This window comes from Ochotona princeps, unplaced genomic scaffold, assembly GCF_030435755.1.
Source record: "Ochotona princeps isolate mOchPri1 unplaced genomic scaffold, mOchPri1.hap1 HAP1_SCAFFOLD_1233, whole genome shotgun sequence".
In the NCBI taxonomy this organism is placed as follows: domain Eukaryota; kingdom Metazoa; phylum Chordata; class Mammalia; order Lagomorpha; family Ochotonidae; genus Ochotona; species Ochotona princeps.
This window is the reverse complement of record NW_026701630.1, coordinates 34687-55870: the sequence shown is the minus strand read 5'-3', so window position 1 is coordinate 55870 and position 21184 is coordinate 34687. Positions and strand designations below refer to the sequence as shown.

The 21184-nt window shown below is 48.9% G+C and overlaps 1 protein-coding gene across 1 annotated transcript; it reads right to left on the bottom strand.

Moving 5' to 3' along the window:
- Positions 1-2640: 2640 nt before the first annotated feature.
- Positions 2641-8899, bottom strand: LOC131479441 (uncharacterized protein DDB_G0271670-like). Its single transcript, XM_058659949.1, has 3 exons — positions 8583-8899; positions 5542-6342; positions 2641-2791 (listed from the first exon to the last, which is right to left on the bottom strand). Exons 1-3 carry the CDS (start codon positions 8897-8899, stop codon positions 2641-2643), a joined length of 1269 nt encoding a protein of 422 aa, XP_058515932.1.
- Positions 8900-21184: the final 12285 nt, after the last annotated feature.

Here is a 21184-nt window from a genome sequence, read left to right as displayed (position 1 = left end):
ATTATTACGTTGTCCACGTGAAGATCTGGGATGTCGACAGGAGTTGTTTTGCATTTTTCTGCGGTGACGATGGAGTGACCGTGCGGTATGTAGCTGCTTCTTCGATATGTTCTTAAGTAATGCTCCTTCAAGACTCTGGGGATGTTGTTGCTGCTGCACGTAAGTTTGTTGACGTTCAGGCTGCTGGCGATTAATATGGTAATGCGCTTGCTCCGTTACTTGCCACGTTCCCTCTTCGCATTGTTGTTGCGTATCCTGTTGACGATATCCCTGCAACAGAGATGAAGGCTGCGCTGCCACAAGACACACGCGGTGACTGTGTCATATGCATGTGGCATGATCCACAGTAACCTCAACAACAGCAACTGTAGCATCATACTTCGTTGTTTTGAAGAGAGGGTGGAACACGCACTGCATGCGTTCATAGTGCTAGCAGCCAACTGAGGTGTCCAGCTGGCTGAAGCTGCCGGAAGCAGCGCATCCTCAAAAACAGCGAGAAACACAGCAGCAACATGTTGGTGGGCACTTACAGTAGTAGCAGTTGTGGCAGCAGTTTCCCTATGAGAAAGAAGAGGTGCATCAGCTGTGCGGCGCTTAGATGAAGTAGAAGAAGTAGCAGGAAAGGCATTAACGAAGCCATTTGAAGACACGTATTTATTATTGCCACTAGGATTTCCCTGGATGTCATGAACCAGTGCAACAACAGCATGAGGGTCGTCTATATCTGCAGCAGTAAGACTGCATGCAACAGGAGTCGTGGCCGCAGAAGGAAAGTTCACATGCGTACCAACAACCTTCCCCGCTGCGAATGACACCCTCGGCAAAAAAGACATGGGTGCATGAGAACTGTCAGACATAGTCACTGCGGCAGCGGCAACAGCAGCAGCTGATGATGCTGCGGCAGCAACAGTAGCAGCTGGTGATGCTGCGGCAGCAACAGTTGCAGCACATGCCGTAGCACCAACGGTAGCAGTTGGTGACGCTGCTGCACAAGCAGTATTAGATGGTGATGCTGCTGTTGCAGCGGCAGCAGGGGGAGAAGCAGTACCAGGCGCTGCAGCAGTGAATGAGGCAGCAGAATACGAACAGGCACACGCTGCAGCAGCGGTGAGTGCTGCAGCGGCAACAGGGGATGCCGCAGAAGGAGGGAGTGGTGCAGGCGCAGCAGTGGGGGATGAAGCCGCAGCAGCAGCAGGAGGAGATGCTGCACCGGCACTGTTGAATCGGTCAGGGGCGGTCGTAGCAGCAGGGGATGAGGCGAAAAGAGAAGTAGAGCCGCTGACGGGCCTGCGTGTGGAAACAGCAAGAGGAGCGTTTGCTTTAGTACTAGTAGAAGGGAAGAGAGCCTGCAATTTGACGCATGCAGATAGGAGTTGTACCGCGCTTACAAGAGGCAGCTGTCGTCTCAGCTCTGGAGATGATAGTAAGAGCGACAGCAATGCAGAAGTGCTGCGCTGCATTGCACTCACACAGACACGGAGGAAAGTGTTGTTGTAGCGATCTACTGCTGATTCGGCGACTTGACGAAGTTCCTCTTTCTTTGTGTTTGAAAAGAAAGGAGCATTATGAGCCCCAGGGGAGCTCCAGAAACATGCGGCAGCTGCTGCTGCAGCAGTACATACTGCTGGTACTTCACCCATAGCGAAGGTACATGCACTGCTGATGGCTCCCGCCGCCGCAGTAGACGACCCATCAACACGGGATGATATTTCTGCAGGAGCTGCAGGAAAAGGAGGAGACTTATTTGTCGCATGAGGTAAATAGGAGTACGAATAAGAAGAAGCAGCAGCAGCAGTAGAAGCAGCAGTGGGAGTACTGACAGCAGCCGAAGTAGCAGTAGGAGCACTTACAGCAGCAGAAACAGCAGTGGGAGCACTGACAGCAGCAGCAGCAGTATTACTACCGTCAGCATCCATCATATCAGATGCAGCAAGAAGAGCAACAAAGGAGGTAGGAGGGTAACCGATGGCATTCCCTTTTGAAGCTGGCGCCTCCAACGTTCTCAGCGGTGACATCCCCACACATTTCTCAGTGGAAGTGGTGGTCTCAGAAATACGCATAGGTGAGTGACTGGGTGAGTAAGGTACTTGTAAATTCACTTTAGTCGAATTAGTCCCCACAGTCGATATGCGTGCTGCATCAGTAGAATTCACATCGTAAGGATGCTGTGGGGTCTCACTGGCAGCAGATGATATAAATATGCGAGCTGCTGCCTTTTTCTGTGTAGCATATGGCGCTTGACAGTACAATCCTGTTTCCTCCCGTGATGCACGCAGTGCTGTTGCTGTTGCTGCTTCTCCTGCTGCTGTTGCTCCTGCTGCTGCTGTTGTTGACGTTGCGGGTGCTGCTGCTGTTGGTGATGATGTCGCGGGTGCATCTATGCTGGAGGTTCTGTAATGTGTTGCTGTGTCCTCTGATACTTGTGTGTCTCCGCCAGTTTCTACTCTCGCCCTAAGAAGTGTTGCTGTGTCCTCAGTTACACTTCGTTCGGTTGTTCGTTTTCTTCGCGAAGTAGTTGGTGTCTCATTCTCGTGATTGTCTCGTCCGTCTGCTGCAGCTGCTGCTGTTAGTGGCCTCCCCGCCACTGATGCAGCCGTTGCACATCTTGTGCATGTCGCTAATGTTTTCGCTGCAAATGTTTCAAGTGCTCGTGTTGGTGGTGGTGGTGTTGACGGTGGTGTCCCAGATGTTGTTTGTTTTGAAGCAGCGAGTTTGCTTCTCATTGATGCTGTCGCTGCCTCTACTGGTTTCGCTGGAGCTTTTCGATATTTTGCTATACTTGTGCCTGGTTCTGCAGAGCGTGTTCCCCCGTTGAGGGCAGAAACACAGGTACTTCCCATTGTATTTCTGTGCATGTGTGCATAAAGGAGCGCGAAAGAAGAGAGGGCCATAGAGACATCTTCTGGAGTGAGCGCATGTAGACGGCGTCTTATTTCTCCAGCTGTGGCAATAGCAAGTGGAAGATGTATTAACTGCAGTCGTGCGTATGTATTGAGAAAGTAGAGCAATAAATGCGCAGGAGATGCAGCAGCGCAGCGTGTCATGCATTTAGCAACAGCAGCAAGAAAAGGAAGCCATGCTACCCATAAAGCTTCTCCCCAAAATATGTTAATGCTACTAATATTCTCGCTTTCTCTAAGGTCATACACGTCGCGACTGTTGGGGTCTCTCCCATCACCTAATGGTATGGTAGTTGGAAGAGTGTTGCTGCTATCCCACCTATCGGTGCATACTGTTGTCTGACTGCGCGGTATTCTGCGTCTGTTGCTATTGCGGATATTATGGCAATTACTCATTCGTAGTGAAGAGGGGCTATGACTATGAGAACTATTATGAGATACACTTGGGACTCTGCTGCTACTGCTGCTATTGCTGCTGCTGCTGCTCGTGCTACTGCTGTTGCTGCTCGTGCTGCTGCTGTTGCTGTTGCTGCTGCTGCTCGTGCTACTGCTGTTGCTGCTCTTGCTGCTGGGGACAGAGCTACAGCTGTGTTCTTTGTCGGTGTGGCTTATGACGTTATCGTTGTAGTGAATGTATCTGTTGCTTGTGCCACTGCTGCTGCTGCTGGAGCGAGAGGATGTGGGAATGGCGCGTAAGTTCAAATGGTGGGGGCGTGTGCTGTTATCGTTTCTTTTTGCAACGTTTCCTGCAGTAGCAGCCGGACACGTACATTCAACCATGACGGTGCTACTTATACAACTCGCATCGCTGGTATGCTGGTCGCTTTGTATGTCAGACCATCGAGAAAGCTTTTGCGGCAGTCGAGTTGTAATATATGGATGTAGTAGTAACATCGCATGCAATGGCTTTAGCAGCTGCTTATAATGTAGCATGGACATACGAGGTATCAGTGAAACAGCAGCTCTCGCAATCACAAAGTGAAGGTGGAGTAGCTCCTTTTGTATCTCCTCCTGTTGAGACGGCTCCTGTCGATGTAGAGGAGGGGGCGCTGTGCAAGCACCAGCTGCGGGCATACTACCGCTGCTGAATGAATTGTCAAGAAAGCAAGAAGCAGCGGACTCGACAGCAGTCTCGGAAAGCATTTCACCGCACGCAATGCACATTGTATGTGGGCCTTGTGCCTCTCGTGAACCTGAGGGAAGAGTTACAGGGAATGACGCTGACGTTGGCAGCAGCAGCATTTGCTGCAGACGGAGCATCTGCTCCAGAACAAAGGCAACGTCCCTGACGCTCAAGCGGGAGGCGATTCCTCTTAATTCTTTAAGCAGCGTCAACAATGTAGCTATCTCTTGTTGTCCCTTCTGCTCTTGTGGAGTTGTATTAGTGGTAGTAGTGGTATCGTTATCTTTGGTACTAGGAGTAGTAGTATGAGTACCAGTAGCAGCAGCAATAGTAGTAGTACTAGAAGCAACAGTACTGATAGTAGTAGTAGTATTATGAGAAGTAGTGTCAGATGTAGCACTACCAGTAGCACCAGCAGTAGTAGTATTTGCTGGGGTAGCAGCAATAGTATAGTGAGTATTAGTCGCAGCAGCACCATGGGTAATAGTAGTTCTATTACTACTGCTACTACTTTTAGTAGTAGCATCGGTTTTGGTAAGAGTACTCGTACACCCAATAGTAGTTGCCTTCATCACTGTACGATTCTCTAACTCAGAGGCCTGCTGTTGTACAAGCAGCATATCAACAACGTTTGTGTCTGTGTGTCTACTATGCTTCTTACAGAGAGCATCTGCCACTACTAACGCTGGCGCCTGTAGTAGTTGTTGTTGCTGTTTTTGCAGCGACAACGGGATGTCGCACTGGGAGGCAGCTGGCTCGTATACGTGACGCCACTGATATGATGGTGATATACTAACACTGCCAGATACTTTGGCTGATGCTGCTACATCGTGTGTTATGTATTGATGTTTTACCGAATTCTTCAGAGAGCGCTGAACTACTGACGTTGATACGTACTCATCTGTAACCTGCTGCTGCTGTTGCAGTTGCTGCTGCTGTTGCAGTTGTTGCCGCTGTTGCAGTTGCTGCCGCTGTTGCTGCTGCTGTTGCAGTTGCTGCCGCTGTTGCTGCTGCTGTTGCAGTTGCTGCCGCTGTTGCTGCTGCTGTTGCAATTGGTGCCGCTGTTGCTGCTGCTGTTGCAGTTGCTGCTGCTGTTGCTGTTGCAGTTGCTGCTGCTGTTGCTGTTGCAGTTGCTGCTGCTGTGGTTGCTGTTGCAGTCGCTGTTGCAGTTGCTGCTGTTGCAGTTGCTGCTGTTGCTGCTGCTGTTGCTGCTGCTGGTGCTGCCACATCTGTTTAGGTATCGGTGTCTTGTGTATATGTTGTTGTGCTTGTAGAGGGGCAAGTGCCACAGAGGCGCTATATATGAAGTTACGTAGACGTCTGATAATCGGCTGCGAGACCCCTCTATATTGAGCTGGCGCTGAATGTAATTTACTTCTGGCTTTCACCCAATCGGTTGTGCCTTCAACAAACTTCTGATTGCTATTGCTGTTCCTCCCAATGTCAGTGCTGCAGTAATTAGGACGTACAACAGTGTAGCAGCTCCTGCTGCTGCTTTCGTTGCTGGCTTGACAGTACCTGCTGCTCGTGTTGCTGATGATGACTTTGTTTCTCTTCTCTCCATCGAGGCTTTCTGCAGGGCAACTGCTGGTAACGCTGTTAACGACCCCGTCTGCCATCTTGTGGTAGCTCCTGCTGTAGCTGCAATTTTGAGGAGAATAGTCGCTGTTCCAGCTGCCGACAATACTGATAGTGCCGCTGGTGCTTCTATTGCTGCTGCCGTGGGTGCCAGTACTTCTGATGTCTGTGCAGCCATTCCTGTTGGTAGGGTTGGTATCGCTGCTGCTGCAATAGTGGCCAGTGCTGCTGATGCATCTACTGCTGCAGCTATTAATGCCATTGCTTTTGCTGTCGTCTGTGCCACTACTATAACGGCTTCTGGTGCTAAAGCTAATGCTGCTTTCGTGTGTGCTATCGCGTGCGCCCGTACTCATATTGCTGCTGTCGATGCTGCCGCTAACGCCGCTGCATGTGCTTCTACGACTGCTGCGGTTGGTGGCAAAGCTGCTGCAGCTTCCATTACTGCGGCTGTTGTCTCCACTGCTGTTGTTGGTGCTGGTAGGGGTGCTTTCACTCCTGCTACTGTTCATGGCATTGCTAATGCCATGCGTGCCATCGCTGATTCTGGTCGTGTTACTATACCTGCTGCTGGTGCTGCTGCTCCGGTGTCTGCTGTTGCCGTTGCCGTCAGTGCTGATGCTACTGTTGCTGTCGCCCTTGCTATCGACGCTGCTGTTGGTGGTGTCACTGCTGCTGCTGCTGCTGCCATCGTTACAGGTATTGCTGCTCTCGGTATTGCTTCTGCTGCTGCCTCTGCTGCTACGGGTGGTGACATACCCTCTGGCAGACCATGTGCGCCAGCTGCTGCTAACCTTGCTGGCACTACTGCTGCTGGCTATGTTGCATACAATACTGCTGACCCTTGGATTTACCATACGAGCGTCAGCAGCAAGTAGAGGCAGAGGCCTTACAGGCGTTTTGTTAGGTCCATTGACAAGCGACAGAAAGTTCTTATCTGTTTCTAAAATAGAAGTGAAAACCATACCATTGTCAGTGGCAGCTGGGTGAATAAGAGCAACAGCAACAGTACGTGGATCAGCAACAGCAACGGCAGTAGTAGCAGCAGCAGTCCTCTCAGCAGTCGCAACAAATGTAGTACCACCACCACGACCATCGCGAGCGGTATTAGTATTATCAGCAGCTGCAGTAATGGAACCAGCAAAGGCAGCAACATCACTGCGGTCGTCGGCAGCACGAGGAGACAGTCGTTGACACGAGTGAACGGGAATGCTGACAGTAGTACCCGCAGACACAGCAGCATGTGCAGTAACAGCAGCCTTAGCAGTAACAGCAGCAGTAGCAGCAGCCGCAGCAATAGTAGTAGTAGCAGCACCAGCAGTAGTAGCAGCACCGGTAGTAGCAGCACCAGCAGTAGTAGCAGCGCCAGCAGTACTAGCAACACCAGCAGCAGTAGCAGCACCAGCGACAGTACTGGCGATATTAGTGTGAGCATGGGTGAGAAATGGTACTTGAATTCGAGAGAGAGGAAGACAAACAGCAGCACCAGCAGCAGTAGCCGTAGTAGGTCCAGCAGCAATACTCCTCAGCGGGCAGGCCGCTTCAGTGAGACGATAGAGAGAGGAAGACGGCAAGACAGAAGGAGCAGCAGATGATGTCCTCTCTGCAGAGCTAATTACAACATCCAGCGACTGCCTTGGTGCTGCTGTTGAAAATGAGATGTGTGACATCCGCAAGCCTTGATGGGAGGCGTATCTACACTCCATGCAGCATCTGTGCAGCAAGTGCTGCGGTTGCGAAGGAGAGACTGGAGACGCACTGAAAGCTCCGATAGCTCGCATCAACGTCTCTGCCCACACTGGTGGCATTGTATCTGAAGCAGAAGCACCACTATTAGAAGCAGAAATGCCACTACCAACAGAAACAGCTCTAACCACTGTAGAAGCAGCACTAGCCACAGATTCACCACCTACAGCAATAGGCGCAGCGCTATCTACAGAAGGCGCAGAGCCACCTAGAGTAAATGCAGCGTTAAGTACAGCAGAGGCAGCGCTAGCGAAGGCAGAAGCAGCGTTGGGTACACTTGAAACAGCACGGTTCATCTCCATCGTTGTTGCTTCCGTTGCTGCTGCTGCTATTCATGTCGTTTGCGTTGTGTCCTACTGCTTCTCCTGCACCCCACACGTATGTAAAAGTAGCAGAGGGAGGTCTCTCGCTTCGACTCGTTCACCGGTGTGCTCCTGCACGTGCATTTCGGCCTGCAGCTATCGCTGCTGCTGGTGCTTTACTCGCCATCCTGTAGCGAGATCTATCGAGCAGCACAGAGCTGCTGGTTCTGTTGCCCCTGCTGCTTTCGAGACATTTTGAAGCGTTTTTCCTTCAACGAATTATGAAGAGCTGTTGCTATCAAAAATCCTATACTTACGCCATTACCGCCTCAGCGGCACAGCAGCCTGTGTTCCTGCGCTACATACACTACTAGCATCACTAGCGCTACTGTTACATTTACTACTCCTCCTAGTGTTATATTGCTCCCACTACCACTACTAGTAATGCTAATACTACCACCACTGCTATTGCTACTATAGTTCCACTAGTAGTACCACTACTACTCCTACTACCACTACTCTTACAATGGCTATTACTGTCACTAGTATAATTGCTACTACAGTGCTACAACAGAAGTGCTTCGGGTACTATAGTGCTATTAAAACCACTATTGATACAACATAGTATTACTGCTACTCCGATTATCGTACTCTACCATCTTTCATCGGTCGTGATAGCAGTAGCGCCAATGATAATGGGGACGTGGGAAGCCGGCAGCTGTCATTTAGCTGCAAAACGAGCTGTAAAAAAGGCTTACGAAAATACACGAAAGGCTGCTCAGACGACTTACTGCGGTATATCACCGGTCTCTTCAGCATCAACTGAAGCTCGCAGTGTGTGTTTTCTGTATGGGAAGCGTGTGCGTGTGTGTATGGTCGAAAGTAGCACGAAGCGCTTCTTCGTCTTCTGTTAGGCTTTTGCACCTGTAATACCCTTTGGAATAGTCCCGTTCCCGTGTAAATCTGATACGCAGCTCGGTATCAATGTAACGGGCATGCACTGCTTCGTGAGACATCTCCCGCATCATGCGGCTTAAGCTGTGTTCGGCGGGAGCCGTCGCACACTCCTCTGGGAAGGGGGAGTACTTCGTCACGATAGCAAAGAAAAATCCTGGGTTCTCAATTGGAAACCCTTTCCAGGCCACAAAAGCCTTTTTCGTTTCCCTTCTAGCTAAGCCGTCTACCACCTTCGTGGGGGTAGCGGCTCTAGATGGTGCGTCCGACTCGCGCGGCGAGCGTTCCTCACGCATGTGTAGCTACACTCGATTGCGACTCACGTAGCGTCGAATGACACTTTTCTTTCCAAATAAGTAAGATGTTTTGAAAAGAGCACGAGAGAGAGCTGCTGCTACAAGGTTCACGCATCTATCAATCCTCCTGCGATGTATGAGCGACACGTCCAATTACGACCGTATATGCTAGCTACGCCGATCCCTGCTCAGGGCAGGGGAGACACGGAGGGGGAACTTCGGAGTACTTCCCAAGTACAGAGAATGGTGCTGTGAATCCTTAAAAAAAAGCGATCTGCACTTTTTGGGGGGGGACAGTGAAGGGCTACTCCGTCGAAGTCAGACAACAACAATGAGACATAGTACATTACACATTGCAGCCCTACATAATAGCCGACTACAGAAGAACAATATAGCCCCTCACCTATATATATGGAGTCAGTAGTATTTATTATCTGTTGTGTGGTACCTGTTTGATTCCGTAACAATCTAGTGGCGTAGTAAACACCCACCTATGAATTAGCGCGCATCTATGTGTGACTGGTGGGCTGTATCGTATGCTTTTTAAAATGACGTGACTACCTTCCAAACCGATGAGCAACTACGTATAGTTCTTTTAAAGACTCCCATTTATATCTCTATTTAAACTATATCTGTCTTTTCTGTCTATGCTACAAGTTCAGCCATGCGTAACCACCTCGTGGAACTTTCGTATGAGCAAGTATACCCACACCCAGGTTCTCTGTCGTGTACACACTGTATCATATAGATATGTGCATATATTCACAACTGCGCGAGTGTATCTTTTTACAGGCATAAATATATATACACATGCAGTAATGTAGCCAGAGAGAAAGAGGAAAACGGGTGAGAGAGCGAAAGACATATATATAGATGTTCATATATACATGGATCACATATATACTGAGAGACATACTTCTCCCTCTGTGATTACACAGGTGCATGTTCTTGACATGCGAGTACGTTTGTGCCTGTGTTATATATAGCGATATCGGTCACCACGGTCAATTTGTTTTTTACTGCAACCCACAAACGCATTGACTTCTCTTGTGCGTGTCCTACTAAAGACCGTATGATGTAAGTCTCGTAATAACCTGTGTACTTTCATTCTTTGTTTCGTATCGAAACATACAAACCACATAGATGATATACGTGCCGTACAGTAGCTCTATGGGTCGCGACAAAGGGTAGCAACTACAGCAGCAGCAACGCAGACAGAGGCGAGGCAGTGGACTAATATATGTGAGTAGCAGCAGCGCCTTCTCATTGAAAGAAGAATAGAGCAGTCAGGGAAATGCAATGTGAAAAAGGGACTATCACGCAAATGTTTTCCTATACTCATGAGAAAGAGACTATCAAGAACATGTTTTTCGATATCTCTTAAACACGCGAGACTTTCCTCATAAGATTAGGATGCAGGGAAAGGGGCGCATGAAGAAGCGTCGAGGGAAAGGAAAAAAAGGTGACTGAGATGTAGAGAGTTCGAGACACCGCAGCAACGACTTCATGGAGTGTTGTAGGAAACCGCGTGACTCTGCAACGTAGTAAGATCGATAGTAATTTCTCTCCAGCACATGTATGTATATGTGTATCCATCTGTACGTATATATATATATATATATATATATATGCATGTACATGTATATGTCTGCACGTATGGGATTAATAGTGCAGGAGAAAGTGTTAAAAGGATAGTAAGGGAGGCATAGTCTAGGATGCGCTTTTATGCACGGAATGGAGGCAGTGTCTTTTTTTCTTTCGCTTGCCCACATCCTCGTAAGGAGGATCTTTGTCAGTACTTTTCTGCAGCAATAGCAGCTCCAGCAATCCTAGCAGCAGCAACAGGACCAGAAAGGAAAGTAAGAGAGAGAGAAGAAAAAAAGAGCAGTTCAAATATCTGACTTCGTAACTTCATGGGTTGGAAGCCAGGCATGAATGTCAGAATACTAGAGATCACTAACGATAGGTCGTTTCGTACTACTACCACTAGTAGTACTACTATTATGACATCCACTACGGCGCTTCCTACTACTACTATCAATATCATATTCGAATGAAGCACTCTGCAGCCAGAGTCCGACATTTTAAAACATGTTACAAAGAAAGGTGATTTTCGCGATAGAAATAATGATACATTGTCCCCTTAATACTCATATATGCTCTGCTTGGCAGCAAGAGTGATACGTGAACAAAATGGCACTGACAGTAGGGGGAGGAACGGTATTTGCAGAGAAGATATGAAAAGCGGCGGTCATTGCAGATAAGCTGGAGAAGGAGGAGAAAAAGAAGCACAAGGAGAAGCAGCAGCAGCGAGAGGTAGAGTAGTTTTTCTTCACAGCTGTTGGTTTTAGTGCGAGATTGTTGGGACTTAGTGCGACTTGAAAGGGCAAAAGGGAAGACAGAGAATAACACACAAGAAAAGGTACGTGCGAAGAAACATGTTGACACAGAGAGTTTCTCAGAGTTGTGTTAAGAAAAATGTCGGAACCGTCATGTCAGCGAATTTACGTCCTGCAGCTGCAGCAGCAACATCAACAAACGTACCGAATGAAATAACAGCAGCAGCAGTGCGGAAGCATAAAGCAGCCACGGTAGGGAAGCGTGCAGCAGCAGCAGTAGGGGAGGTGTGCTGCAACAGCAGCAGTAGTGGAGCCTGCAGCAGCAGGAGCAGTAGGGAAGCCTGCAGCAGCAGCAGTAGGGGAGTGTGCTGCAACAGAACCGTCATCAACAGTGGAGCTGAATGAAGTCACAACACCGACAGCAGCATCGGGGGGAGTGTACACAGCATCAACAGCAGCAGCATCAGCACTGTTAACGACAGAGGACTCGGAAGATGGAGAAAGTGAGGAGGGTGATGATGGGGGTGTGCCAGTAAGGCTTCTAGACGAAGCAGAACGGGAAGCAGCAGAACGTAGATGGCACGCGTATGCTGCCGCTTTCTGGAGTCGATGTAGCTTGGAAGAAGATACTGTCGCAGGAAATACGCAAGCAAAGGAAGAAGAACAAGAAGAAGCAGAAGGAGGACAAGGAGCAGCAACACCAGCGTCTTTGTGTATAGACAAGTTGAACGTAGTGAAGGATGAGGTGCGAACACCAGCAAATAAAGAAAACGCAGCAGAAGGCAATGAGAGAGCCACTGCGGGCGTGAATAGCAGAACCGTGAAGGCAGCGTATGATACACTCAGGAAAGCAGAAGGAGGAAGAATGTCTGTGTGGAGGGGAGGAGTGTCAGTAGGCAGAAGCGCTACTGCTAACTCAAAGTGTAATGTGAAAGGACTATTGATGCTCCACCATGATGAACAGCAGCAACAGCAGCAGGAGGAAGAGGAGGAGGAGAAGCCGAAGGGCGCCTATACTAGAGAGCAGCTACAACGTGAAGCCAGTTGCCTAATGATGCGAGAGAGGAAGAATTTGCCTTCTCGGCAGCCACAGAGTGTTCTGAACGCAAATCGAGCGAAGCAGACCGACAACGGAGGTTCACAACAGAAGAAGAAAGCAGAAGAGATAGCGACTCTTCGACAGGAGAGGGAATTTTTCAACGAATGTGTACGGGATCTTCGCATGCTTGGTATGAATATGCTTCACGTATATTTTTTTGTTGGGGTGAAGGCCATACAGTGACATACTGTGTAGCACAGTCATGTTGTAAGAGCAGTAGTGTCGTAGTAGGGTAGTATTTGATGTTCCTGACACCAATACAGGGGGCATGAAGCAACAATTATAGAATTAGCAGCATTAACGTAATACTAGCAGTGTAGAAGTCACAACAATAACAATCATATAACAGTGGCTGCAATGTAACAATATCATAAGAAAGTTGCAGTGGTATTGTATGATAATAGTAGTAAGTAGTGTTGAATTGGTAGAGTATATTTCAGTAAAGTAGGCTTGTTACGATGACTGTGATGTCACGATAACACTTATAATGATGTTGCAGTAGTAGTGTACTCTAATGGTAGTAGTGTTTAGTTGCCAGTCATAGGACAGTAATATTACTACAGCAATCACGTTGCAATACAGATCTGCTGATTCGGTAGCACGTATAAAAGTGAGCCGCCGCAGTTAAGTATGATGACAGTAGTGTTCAAAGGGTCGTATTTGGGTAGCAGTTATGTACCTATACAAGTCATGTTGCAGTGACTTTGTTGCAGTAGCACGTACAACACTGTTACTACAGTAACATAGGAGAAGAGTAGCGTCAAATAGTATTTACGCTGCATTAACCTTAAAACTGGGGCGGCCACGTTGCAAAATAGTAGTAGTGCTACGGTGGCACGTACGAATGTCTTGCAACAGCAATAATGAACGAGAATAGCAGTGTCTATAAAGTTCTGATGTAGTAATTTCACAATAGAAGTTAGGTTTTAGTAGTTGCAATGCTACACTCGTCGTGATACTACACTCTACCATAATGCTGCAATGGCAGCTATAATACTAGTGATGTGATAATAGCAGCGATGTCGCCTTCCTGAGTATGTGAGAGAATGTCTCCATGATAGTTGCTGCACAAAGGTACTGCGTGAAATTAAAGGTTACTACTACTATTATGTGCCCTAGACATCATGTTTACTTTGTGTGTATGTGTTCCTCCTCTTAATACATACGTGGCAACATGGATATGTTGTGATGCTGCACAATGAGCGCCCTCTGTGCTTTAAATGCAGCGATACTGGGTTGTAACACTGTTGCCATCAATATCGGCGAACGTAGTAGCAGCGGACGTGGTAGAAGTAATAGTATCCGTAGTAGCAGTAGTATTACCAGTAGTACCCACGGGCTCTTCGAAAACAAGAAGGTGTTGCCTCCTGTTAAAGCAACCCAACAGAACACGAACACCACCACCACCACCACTACCCGTGAGCGCGGCTACACTCCCCTCCTCCCCGTGCCCACCCCTTCCCCCTTCCGCTCTCATGGACGTCGGCCACTCACACGCACTTACTTCACTGTGTTCAAACAGAATAACAAACATCAGATCTGCGAGGTGGCCTAGACTATGAGCAGACGTGCCCTTACGTGTGGTGGAGTAAAGGCCCCGACATGCCTGAGTCCGTTCCTGTATCCAGTATGGAATGTAGGGTACACACACACAAACACATGTACACACGTAGGTGTATAGTTATACCTATTGATCTATATAGATATATATATATATACATATACGTGTATACAACCACTCACGCAGGCTTACATCCGTGAGTATAGAGCGATTTATATTTATATATTTATATGCTTCCGTACGCCCACACACACCTACGTATACTCATACAGGTGTGGATTTATGTACGCCTATCTATGTTCTAATATACACATCTGGGGGGATGCGTTGTACATGCGCGGACCTGTCTGTGTGTGGAGCACACCGACGTCGTCGCGGCCGCGGAGACACCTCCTATTGCGCACCCGCACTTACAGAGTACAAATTGTACACCAAACCACTTATATATTTATACATACATACGTGTTTATATATATAGAGAGAGAGAGCGATATATATATATATATATATGCAAGTTGCGCTCTATATATGTATATATGTACGTGTGCAAGAAGCGAGGAGGCGTCGAAGTGTAGACTTCCTGGTTTTGTGTATATCGACAGAGAGCCAGGAGTGGGAGCGAGAGGAAGTGTCTCCGTGTGTCTTTCTGTGTTACGTTTTTGTACGCGTGTGTGTGTGTAGATATTGACTTGCGTGTGCCTGTGCATTATTATATGTAAAAGCAGTTGTTCTTTCCCGTATAGTGGCGGAACGGTATCACTAGTTAGAGTTTCGCGGAACGTTTTGATGGTAGTGTGAGTGTGTTTGTGTCACTTTTCTACATTCCTCCTCGTAAAACCACTTTTGAAGCTGTCCGTACTACCTAGGGAGTGTGAGGCCTCTAGCACTTGTATGTACGAGGGAGAGGTGCATCAAATAGTTGCATATGCAGTGCGCGGAGGTTCCCTCAAGTTTATGCATACACACTTTCATATTAGACTCGCAAAATATGATTCTGTGGACTGGCAACCTGGTCTCAGGTCTCTATATATTCCAGTGATCTCTAGTGCGCACAGCCTTTTAACGCGCTCTTTGGCTCCAAGCAGTATGAACCAAAGAGCGCCCTATTTTGATACTGTTGTTGGGTTCAGTGTTAGTGCTGCTTTTGTTGAAAGCGTTACTGTTGTTTTTTGAAGCGGCTGAGTTGTGGCCGTCTTTGTTTGCTTGGCCGTTCGCTGTGGCTGCCCTTCTTCAATGTCTGCTAGGGCTCGTATATACATGTGCCCCACTGCGTCGTGCCATACCAGCACTAGCAGTGTCTCTTGTGTGTATCCGCCGTTTCATTTACGTGTGAATGGTGTTGCTTGTCTGTTGCACTTATGCTCGTCTGAACGTCCTCACTGGTATCGAAGCTAAGGGACTGCAGCTCTTTTATTTGGGTGTGGTAGAGGCGCGTGCGCTTCACATATATATACATAAGTGTAGATATATATATATATATATGTGGATATAGATGTTTTCAAAATTCTACTGCTGCTGTCTTTACTGCGCACAAGGATCAAGAGAGACTGGCGCGCATTCTTTTGCTGCTTCAAGGACACGTGCGCACTGAACTGGATGTTGGTATAGTGCCATCACGTTAGGTTAATGCGAATATTTACGCTTGATGCGGCTCTCACGCTTACTCCGACTCTATTCCGCAGCTGCCTCTATAGTCTACGTCTGAAGAAAAATGACGCGCACTCTTCTCTGCTGAGATGCCTGACCTTTTGACCCCTGCGTTCTCCCTTTTCTTTGCCTTATGTGCTGCTGCCATCATTTTTGGGAAAACAAAAAGCCAACAACAGCTAATCCATCACCCTTCTGTCTTCTGCCGTGATCCAAAGCCTACAAAGTGGTATGGCCAGGCCATGTCTTCTTCTCTCGGCCACACACACTCTACTTCTTCGTGGCGGATTCTGCTTGAGGCTGCTGCTGCTGCTGCTGCTTTCTGACTGATGGGCTGGTGTACGCATGAGGTGTCTCCTGCGCAGCTGACCTTCGGCTACGCACTTTTAGCACTGCTTCCATGGAAAGCTGCGCATGTGCTACAGATTTAGAAAGTCTCCTTTCACTGCCGCGATCGTGGTGGTGGTGCTTGCAACTTGGTAGCGCTCGTGGCGCTGCCGCTTGCCTGCGTGTTACTGCTGTGGTGCACTGCTGATGTTCTGGCGGCTATGTAGCTGCTTCTTCTTTGTGTACAGCCGCTCCTGCTGATGTCGTTGCTGCTTCTCTCCCGCATGGCTGATGATCGCGCTTCTATGCAGCTGCTGCTTTTATTTTTGAGTGTTTCTTCCTGTGTGTGGCTGCTACCACAGTATACCCGCGCATGGGGGCCTTCCACCGGCGACAGTACGTTTCAGCAGCACTGCGAGCTTTGGGCGCAAGTAAGTCAACACTTCAACCCACTTCGATGTCGCTTCTGACCCCCGAGGTGTGGCTCTATCGATTTATATAATTCTCCATTTGTTCATATTTATCCTGGACCTATCATTGATATCTCCCCGTATGCAGACGGGTCGCCAGTGCCGTCTTTAGCGTATGCTGCTGGGCAAGGAGTAGGGATAGCACAACACTAAGTCTGTAAATCTCGATAGTGGTCCTTCGCAGTGTCTGTTTTCCCGTCGTCTCATAAATGTAACCGACAAAGAGCGTCTGCACACACGCCCCTCGGAATGCTGCGTCTTTAGCGATGTGTGTAATCACAATCTCCCGCAGCTGAGGAAGACTGTTAGAGTTACGCGACGTACATACGGCGGGGCAGCTCTTTTCTGCGGACAGGTTCTGCTAGGATAAAGATATGATTGCCGAAGACGTCGTAGATTCTTTTCGTTTGTGGTATCTCGTGCTACGGCTGCTGCCTGACTTCTTTCTGCTGGTGGGGCTGTAGCTCTCGAGGCTAGTGGAACGGGTGACAGCACTTACCGCGGTCATCTTCGAAGAAAGAAACACAGTAAGAGGGCGCTGCTGCCTCGTAAGATGATTGTTACCCTCGTGGTCCCTCGAGCTACGCGTATATGGCGTTCTAAACGCGCAGACAATTGCTATCCCTCTGTCAAGTCACTCCTACCAATACCACTGGTGTGAAAGGCACTACCACTAACCCCTACCGTAACTTAGTAGCCTCCAATTACTACCCCCAACCTGCAATTTAATTCCTTACAAATTCAATTACTACTATTTTATTTGCTGGTGATTTCCTACGGGCGCCTGAAACGGCTACCCGCTACTAGGCGCAATGCATCGTTTTGAGAATTCGATCCGTTGACACCCTATTTATACAGCGACCGGGAACCTATTTAAAAGCAGTTACTGCTGGAATGATATCATCATTGGTACCGCTGGGGTGACGTGGCCGCGCAAACGGGTGCGTTACTTCCGCATTTTGCGCTACCATTCTTGCTGCTGATGTGGCTACCACCGATATGAGAGGTGAGAATGTTGATCATGCTTCACTGCGTCTGTTGCGCATGGTGCTGCTGCATGCATGGCTGGCGTACGCGATTGGGAGTTTGCTCAGAACCCGGAAAAGGACAACAAATGCCTTTACCAGAGTTACAAAGCAGGCGTAAAAAGCTGCGAGAGCAACTGCTACAACAGCAACAGGAAGAAAGACAGCTCGGTGTTCAGCTTCATCTCGATCGTACTGGTAGAGGTGCAAGTGCTGCTGTTGGTCACTCAAAAGGAGGTGAGAAGCAACAACAAAAAAGGAAACGCTTGCAGCAGCAGCGCGAGTGGAAGAGGGTGTTCGGCGAAGCAGGACGACTTATCGGCGGAAGGTCAAAAAAGAATCACCGTACAAGACAACTAAAGCGACATCGCAAACACTAGAGGTGAAACCAGTGTGTCTCTAAATTTCTGCAGCGCACCTTGCAAGACAGCCATCTAGTTCCCCATTTCGATAAAATCACGTCTCAACGCGTCTGGTGATAGCAGCGTAGGCGGGAGGGGCACCAGTTGTGCAGTGTCTATGTCCCCGCTGCTCCTCTGTTGAAGCTTCGAACGTCCAACGAGCAGCACCAAAACGTAGGGACGAGCTAATGCGACAAGACAGCCAGCTGCTTTGTAGTACACTGCGAGTTCGCCGATTCACACGTGCACGGGCGGAAAGCGAGAGGCATGTCTGCTGCATAGATGGGCTTACGCGCAAGACGGAGCATATGGCAGGAATCAAGTCGACACGAGTGTTGCGCCCTCTCAACTCGATGGTTGTGTCCAACGCAGTGCGCGTTTTTGCGTCAGCGGGACTGCATACATGAGCAGTCGCACCATACGCATTTCTTGGAAAGGATAGCAGTGCTAACAGAATTGCGTATCTGTCGACCTGCTGTATCATATACGTGACAGTCGGGAGCACATATGTTGCAATGGTAGTCTGCTGCGTGGCCATTGATATTAGACGTAAGACAACAGCAGAAATAGACAGCTTCGTAGTAGCGCAGAGCCATCGACCGTTTCCTCGCCCTCGCTTCTCGGGTCGAAAAGGTGCTCTTAATGCCACTGCCAAGCATTCGTTAGCGTTTAAGGTTTTGACGTACGTTTTTTGAAATCGGAGATGCATGTGGAGGTCTTTATACGTACGTCATCTGTCTTTTAATTTGTACCTCAGAATGGCCCTACATGTCTGCAATGAAGTACGAGTGTCGATGCGACATATACTGACCTTTTGCCGCGCTGTTCTGCGCCTCCAGGTGCAGGATCAACTCAACGAAAGATGACGCGTTCTCCTCGTGAGCCAAGCGCCACCTGCACGTAATTCTTTGCGAACCAATTCAGCGACATCTCAGGCGGCACGTCTGCGCGACAGCCTTACCAGTCTAGCGCACGCCCCCACCTCTGACTGAGATGGCCTAATTATCGAAATTGACAAGCTAGTTGTATGCTCACAGCGAGAATGTCCGGAGATTGCAATCTTGCACAACGTGTGGTGGGAAGCATCAGCGTTCACGGAATTACTCAAGATATAAGCATAACCAGCTGGAGATTCTTACACATGATTATACAACGGCTGATAAACAGATACCTGCGCCGCGTGCACGCCGTCCTTCGACCCCCTTACTATATCTGGTGCATCACTTAATACGATAGATGCTTGAGAAGCCATATACAACACGTGATCATACGCACAACTGCGCTGCCAGCGAAACATACATATTAGGCTCAGATGTGGGTGGGCGAGTAACAGTGGGATGCTACAGCCCTCAGACGCCGAGGACAGGAAAATAATTTCTGGATGAGTTTGTCAAGAATTCGCATCTTCGAGCCATCATGATAAAGAGCACATGAGCTTGGGTTTAGAGCATATAACGAACAAAAACCCCCCTTCAGCCTCAGGATTTGGAGGTCTGCACTGGACGCAAGAACAGTCGTGGCATATTAGAATCGTTACCTTCGTAGGTTTCATGAGGTGCAACGGGAGCTCACTCCCCGCTGCCGTCCCAGTTGAAACTCCATGAGTGCGCCCGCATAGAGGGTGGCTCTGCCACCTTAAACCGTTGAGTATGCTGCAGTATTGCTCAAAGTTTGCTGTAGATATAGGGCTTTTTAGGACGGGGTGAAACTTGCACCCTGCGAGTCTCTCCGCTTCTAGCCAGGAGAATACTTAGAGCTGAGCGTTTGGTAGGGTGGTAGCCAGCGCTGAGCCATGAAAGAGGGGCCATGCTGGATGAGAACAGTTTCTACACGAGTGTCCTCCTGGCCTCCTCAGGAACGCTTAAAATGTCACCAGTGCCAGCACGGTGAACGAAAACCTCTCTCGAGACCTCAGTGACACAACACGAGATATCACACACTTCAGGACGACTTGACTGAAACACACTCTAGCTGGAGGAGATACATGCACATATACCACCGAAAAGTGCACGCGAGAACGCACCGCGGAGCTAGCGCAATCTTGTACGCGCCAGCCGGCAAAGGAAGCGATAGTAGGCTTACTAAACAGACGGAAAGCGACTTTCTCCGCAAGAAAGGTGTCGGGTGTCTCCCGCACGTTCAGCGTTCCGGCCTGACATCACTTGCACGCGTTCCGCCTTAGCTTACAGTGCCTCCAGACTGGTCTCTGATTCTGTAGTATCCCGAATTTTGGGGATATGCCCGACTCGAATCCTATCCCTACGCTCTCTTCAAAGTCATCAGAAATCACGGCAGCTGCATGCCTCCGCAGAGTCGAGCGCACTTCACATCATGGAGTGCCCGGCTGGTCAGCAGATACTCGAGCTAATTTCGAATATACTGTCTGTCTCCATCCACGAGCTTACCCTTCCAAAGCGGAAGGGGCTCATGTGCGCTATCCCTAGCGTGTGCCAGAAGGGAAGAGCACCTTCTACACTGCCACCTTGGAGCAATGTATGCTGACGACTTGCGCCGGAAGCCGTGAAGTGGACTCTGTGTATGCCTCTAGCAGGTCGCTGATAACAACAGTACAGAATGTTCCGTGTCATGTGCCAGTATCCACTGCTCCCAGATGCTATTGGCTTGCCTCTCCCTGAAAGACCGATGCAAAGGTATATTCGTAAGGAACGTGACTGCATCATGCACAGAGCTCGCAGACAGGCAGCGGGGAAGGACTGCCAGTTACCTTCTCCTATCTCGACGTAATACTAAGAAGAAACAGCCGTTCAGGACTACTGTGCGTTGTTTTGGTATAATATTGCTTTCTATGGATAAGGTATTGCGGGGAGATATAACCGTGCCAGTTCGTACAGTGTAACGCTCCGAAGCGTGATGTAGGTGAAGGAGCACATCACGTGCGCTACGGGTACACTTTGTGCAATGCAGATTTCTGACGTGCTGTAGACACGCACACGCGTATCCATACGTGTGTAAGTGCAGGTATGGAGGAAAATGTCTCTGCACCGCTTCGTCTGCCGGCAGCGTCTACAAACATTCGACAACCTCGCTCAAAAAAGACGCACACTCAGGCACAACATGCGCTCCTGCTCCATGGGATGACGCGAAGCTGACAGAGTCCACCGTTAGAGCAGGGCATTAAGTAGTCGCAGACTCCGTCTCAACTATGATGCTGGACTAAGCGCTCGCCCCATTCACTGATTCCATGCTCAAACGTACCTCGAAAGGGGGAGTGGATCCCGCCGTCACGCAGCATCTTAATTGTGCAGTCTCTCGGGAGATGACGTACTCAGGAAAGATACAGTTTCCTCCACCTTCAGGTTCAGTTTTTCGAAGGTGTTCCGGCAAAGCGGTGGCGATGCGGAGGCCCTCTGCGTTACGTCAGTCACTGAGAACGACTGAAAGTCCGACGATGCATC

Excerpts from the sequence above, each read along its gene's own strand:
- LOC131479441 (XM_058659949.1), bottom strand. The coding sequence starts at position 8,899 with ATGCGTGAGGAACGCTCGCCGCGCGAGTCGGACGCACCATCTAGAGCC. Across the intron at positions 6,343-8,582 it reads GAACGGGACTATTCCAAAGG|CAGCAGAGGCAGCAGCAGAA; the intron begins GTATTACAGGTG and ends CACCACCCGTAG. Across the intron at positions 2,792-5,541 it reads ATCAGCAACACGAGCAGCAG|AACCAGGCACAAGTATAGCA; the intron begins GTACTGTCAAGC and ends CACGCTCTGCAG.